Below are 5,305 nucleotides of genomic sequence, written 5' to 3'. Positions count from 1 at the left end.
TTTCCATGAGAAGATCAAGATCCTCGGCACAAATTTCCATTGAAATTAACATCTTAGCTTGGTAAGAGAAGTTGGGAGGCTCAAGTTGTAGGCAGGGAGGGGGTTTTCAGCTTCTTGGGCTAACTTGTATACTTTTTTACTAGTCACAAAAGAGTTATTACGACTCCAGCCATATATTATAAGATTCTCCAACATTAATGAGATTTGAGTGAAAAATTTACACTGTAACAAAATAATTTAACCACACCGAACTTCATTTCATGCATTCATGTGCTATATTTTTGAAGAACTCAATGGATGCTCAAATTAAAGATCCTTGATAGGACAATGTTTCACTCGAAAGTGAAAAACTGTAGAATCCCCATCCCTTTTGAGTCACAAACCATGAAAAATAGTGCCAAGACCCAAAACCAAATAAGAAAATGAAACATGAAATGGGAAATTGATAATTTGACCTCACAACTTAGCCTTGCTCTCAAATATATATCAAAGGCTCTCCCTCTGTAATTCTTTAACTTTTCTTTCTCTACAAATTAACAACAATAATAGTATTCAAGGTAAAGACTCCTCCTGGCTTTCTTCATATCCCTCCTGGCTCTCGTACTCCTCCATGGTGTTGAATTCATGTGGGTTCTCATCATTTCCATATGAACCTTGATTTTGAGTGCTTACCTTCCCTGACACGTACTCGTTAGCAGGATAATAATTCTCATTCTTCACATTGCTATAGTACTTACCACCCTCCATGAACCTTGTGTCACTCATTCCTTGTCTCTCAGTATTCTTCACATTGTTATAGTACTTACCACCATCCATGAACCTTGTGTCACTCATTCCTTGTCTCTCAGTATTCTTCACATTGTTATAGTACTTACCACCATCCATGAACCTTGTGTCACTCATTCCTTGTCTTTCAGTATTCTTCACATGGTAATAATACTTACCACCCTCCATGAATCTTGTGTCACTCATCCCTTGTCTCTCAGTCTCATAGCCATTGTTATTATAGTTTGTGGTATAGCCATTGTTGTTGTAGTTGTTGTTGGTGTTGCCATTGTTGTTGTAGTTGTTGGTGTAGCCATTCTCACTATTTTTATTCTCTGTTTCGTAGCTTTCACTAGCTAGTTTGTAGCCACTGTTGTAATAGTTGTTGGTGTAGCCATTGTTGTTTTGATTGCCTGACTCATATCTAGCACTGCCAACTTTGTAGCCATTGTTGTTTAGATTGCCTGTCTCATATCTAGCACTGCCAACTTTGTAGCCGTTGTTGTTGTAGTTGCTATTTTCGTACTTCTGGTCAAAGGGCACACCATCCAGTTCTTCATTCAAAAGCTCATTTTCATCAACGGCAGTGGTGGTGGTGGTGGTGGTTGAAGTCTCCTTACGAGGGGAAGTTCCTGATCCCTCACCGAAAAGGTCATAGCCCTCCTCAATCTCGCCGAGGACCGGTGCTGGTGCTGGTGCTAGTAATGGCACATCTGGTAGAAAGTCTATTGCTGGAGCTGGTGCTAATGTAGGTGCTTGAATTGGTACTGAAGAAATGGTGGATTCTTTCCTACCATTGTTTTTTGTGATGCTATAATGTGTGAACTTACTAAAGAACGTGCTCTCTCTAGCTTGGATAGAGGAGAAAATCACTAGAAAAAAGAAGAAAAACACCTGCTTACCAAAAGAAGCCATTAGAGAAATGACTAACAAGAGATCAAGAAAATTTTAATTAGGCTTCTCTTGCTATGTTTGAAGCTTCATTTCCCGTAGTCTTTTATAGACTATCGAGCATTGTATTTTTAGTAGCCCGCACAATTATGCGTGGATTGAGGGAAGGGAAAATTGTGGGGTAGAAAATAATGGCATGTAGTGCCATGCTGCATGTGCTTTCATTGAGACTGTCTGGCACAAGACGGCACCAAATCTTTATTGGAAAACAATATACCCACAGAGTTCCTGGTCAAAAAGCACTTCCTGATGCTTCTCTAGCAAACACAAAACTTAAAGCACTTCCTTTTGCTTCCAAGGAAGGGCCAGTGTGTTCTAAAATCTGGGGTCCTCGATCGCTTCGTAGTAGTTGAGTTAGTTAGGCCTCAACAAGAAAAGCGAGAAGCGAAAGAAGGATGGTAGGGCATATTTCATCATCATTATTAATACTTTGGTTTGGTCTGCCTTCTCTACCAGGACTGTTAGCACATTATGGCTTAGGGCATATAAAGCGAGAAGCTAAAGAGGGATGGTAGGGCATATTTCATCATCATTATTATTACTTTGGTTTGGTCTGCCTTCTCTACTAGGACTGTTAGCACTTTATGGCTTTGTGCAGATAGTAACTCTTCATGGCCTGTGGGCTTCTCAGCACCAATTTTCTCAATTTCATGAAAGTGGCACAAGATTATGAATTTTAGCCCTGTTTGGTCCCTCAATTTTGTTTTTAAAAAATATATTTAAAATTAATATTTTTTTATATATTTTCAAATCATTTTAACATGTTAATATTAAAAATATTTTTTAAAAAATAAAAAAATTATTTTAGTAAAAAAACTTTAAACTATAATCTTTATCACAATAAAAAACAAGCAAAATAAAAGGTGTTTTATTTATTAATATTAAAAAAAATTATCACAAACAATATATTTTATCTATAATTATTAAATTTAGAGTGACATGGTAAATTAATCTGAAAATCTATAATTTTATATTGATTTGAATAAGTTATAATTTAGACTAAAAAAATGTTGATTTATCTTGTCCAAGCTGGATTGATTGAATTTTTTAAAAAATTATCTGAATTTTTTATTTTTAAGAATCAAAATAATATGAGTATGTTTTGAAACAGTGAATCTGTGTTGAATTTTTACTCTATGTAGCATACTCTATGTGTATTAGAAATATATTAGCTCACAGGATTCTGTTAAAACAAGTAAACATGAGTATTATGCTTCGTGTGGCCCAGGTGACCAAATATAATTATTGATTAGTTACAGACATGTTTCACACCACTCTTTGATTCTGTCTCAAGCAAAGTGAAGAACATATGATGATCGAGGCGTGATGATCGGAGCTCAAGTTCGAAGTTTCTGACTTCTTGTCTCTTTTTTTGACGGTGAAGGAATAAATTGACCCATTGATTTGAACTTTGGAAGTCTGCTCCTGAAATTGAGGCAGTGTGAAATCGAGGCAGTGTCAAGTTATGTGTCTCACTTGATGAAAATAGGGCCACAGCTGTGAATGATAATTTAATCCGACTAATACCTGCCCGATCCGACTTAAATATGTAAGTTTTTTTTTTTTTATATATATATATATATATATAAACTCGACACAAAACATATAATAATAGTATTATATATACATACATACATATATGTATGTGTACCATTTATATATATTTTTTAATATAATATAATATATATCTAATACACTAGAGTATATTATATCGTTGGCTCATTGTGCTGGGTGCTATCTAAATTTATTTAATATAAAAAAAATATTTATTTAATGATATTATTTTTTAAAAAAAAATTGATACTTAGATTATTAATTTAATTGGATCCAATAAAATCAAATAATTTGATTTAAAAAGTAAGCAACTACCTCATACGAATTATAAAGAAAAATATTTAAAAATAATTATTTTAAAAAATAAATTATTAATATTATACCAAAAATAATAAATAAATAAAATTTATTGAAGACTCATCGTAACTCCACCAGGACATCTCTTACTACCAAAAAGGTTTGCCAATACAATACAAACCTTAAAAGCTATATGATGACATAGAAAAAAACATATGATTTAGTAATAATTTAATATCAAAAGATAAAATTTAAAAAATTAATTTAAAAAATTTATTAAAACAAAAAAAATAATAATCAAAAAAATAAAAATAAAATCTAATAGGAAAAAAATGAAGTGGGAAATAATTAAAAAAATCAATTCTAAAAATTATGTTATATTTTATAGATAATAATTAAAAAAATAGGGATCAATTTAATAAATAAATAAATAAATAAAATTAAATGAGAATGAAATTAAAATAAAATTATACTTTTATTAATAATTTTAAATAAAATAAATAGTAATTAAAAGAATATAAACTAAATTAAAAAAAAAAGTTAAGAGGTTAATTTGAATAATTGGTGGACAGGCCCAAAAAAACCAAGAAGAAGGAAAGAAAAATGGCTGACAATGCTAAATAGAAGGTTCATATGGTGCACGCGCCGTCAGGTCATGAAAGCACCACCGATACAAATCAACCATCCTAGAAAAAGACTTTTGACCACCAAAACTAACTGCAAGCGTCATCGAAAGAAGGCAGAGTGACTGTGAAAATAGAAAGCAAAATGCTTGTCCTATCCTTCGTCGAGTTTGAAATGCCCAGAAAGACAATCTCACCGTCAACAATCAGCCTATTAGGTTTCTTAGAGAGCAAAATAGTACAAACATTGTGACCGCAGTCACAGTGCAATATATACAGAATAACAATTCATGTTTTTACCTCCCCTTCCAGATTTTTTTTTGTAATAGGATCCCATTTTTTCTCCATGGCCAGGGTTTGGACTTTGGAGTCGTCATGTGTGGGTATCACTCAGAACTCCATAGTTCATATCTAAACTATTAATACAATACTGAGCTGATGTAAATCCATTGGCATGACTGGTATCAAGCAAGGGAGCAGCACGGGCTGGGTTCTGATTTCATATTGATTGTGCTGGATCAATACAAGAAGATATGGAATTTGTCTCCAAGACCTAAATGGGCTCCTCCTACAATCACCCCTCCAAGTTGTGGGTCTACTCAGAAGAAGTTTCTTTAGATGATGGGCCCTTTTCAAGTCTATTGAAAATTCTATAAATATTTAATTTTTTTATTATAGATAATAAATAGGATATGAATGTAATAAAAACTAACTTGCAAGTCTTGTTGTCGTCCTCGTTTACTGAATATAAATTACGAAAAATAGAGAACAATGGTTCATTATTCTCATTTTTTTCATATTTTTTTTGACGTTATAATGCAATTTATATCTTTATGTATATATAAAAAAAACCAATCTACTCATCAATTTGTCATGCTTTGTAAGCTCAGAGACAACATGACGTTTAGAAGGCCATGTGGGACTGCTATGCCATGTCATCTTTCTCTTTAATGTTTGACTTTTCTCCTTCTGACTCTAGTCGAATACCACCGCGCGATACTCTTATACTCTCATGGCTATTATATTTTCAAGGCTAAAATTGTTGATAATAATTAATTGTTGATTTAGAGAAAAATTAAAAATTAGAAACTAAGTTTAGAAAAAAAATTATATAT

At 32.6% G+C, this 5,305-nt stretch overlaps 1 protein-coding gene across 5 annotated transcripts; it reads right to left on the bottom strand.

The window, feature by feature from the left end:
- Positions 1-233: 233 nt before the first annotated feature.
- LOC105139038 (protein E6-like) lies at positions 234-1,748 on the bottom strand. 5 transcript variants are annotated; one of them, XM_011045339.1, is made up of 2 exons: positions 821-1,748; positions 234-751 (listed from the first exon to the last, which is right to left on the bottom strand). In XM_011045339.1, exons 1-2 carry the CDS (start codon positions 1,678-1,680, stop codon positions 553-555), a joined length of 1,059 nt encoding a protein of 352 aa, XP_011043641.1. In that variant the 5' UTR covers positions 1,681-1,748; the 3' UTR covers positions 234-552. The 5 variants fall into 5 exon arrangements, with proteins under 5 accessions (XP_011043641.1, XP_011043643.1, XP_011043640.1 ...); XM_011045341.1 differs by having other exon boundaries at positions 234-1,083; positions 1,216-1,748; XM_011045338.1 differs by having other exon boundaries at positions 234-1,178; positions 1,230-1,748.
- Between the last annotated feature and the right edge of the window lie 3,557 nt (positions 1,749-5,305).

Source organism: Populus euphratica, unplaced genomic scaffold (genome assembly GCF_000495115.2).
Source record: "Populus euphratica unplaced genomic scaffold, PopEup_1.0 scaffold226.1, whole genome shotgun sequence".
Taxonomy (NCBI): Eukaryota; Viridiplantae; Streptophyta; class Magnoliopsida; order Malpighiales; family Salicaceae; genus Populus; species Populus euphratica.
The sequence above is the reverse complement of the archived record's forward strand: the minus strand, read 5'-3'. Positions and strand labels throughout refer to the sequence as shown.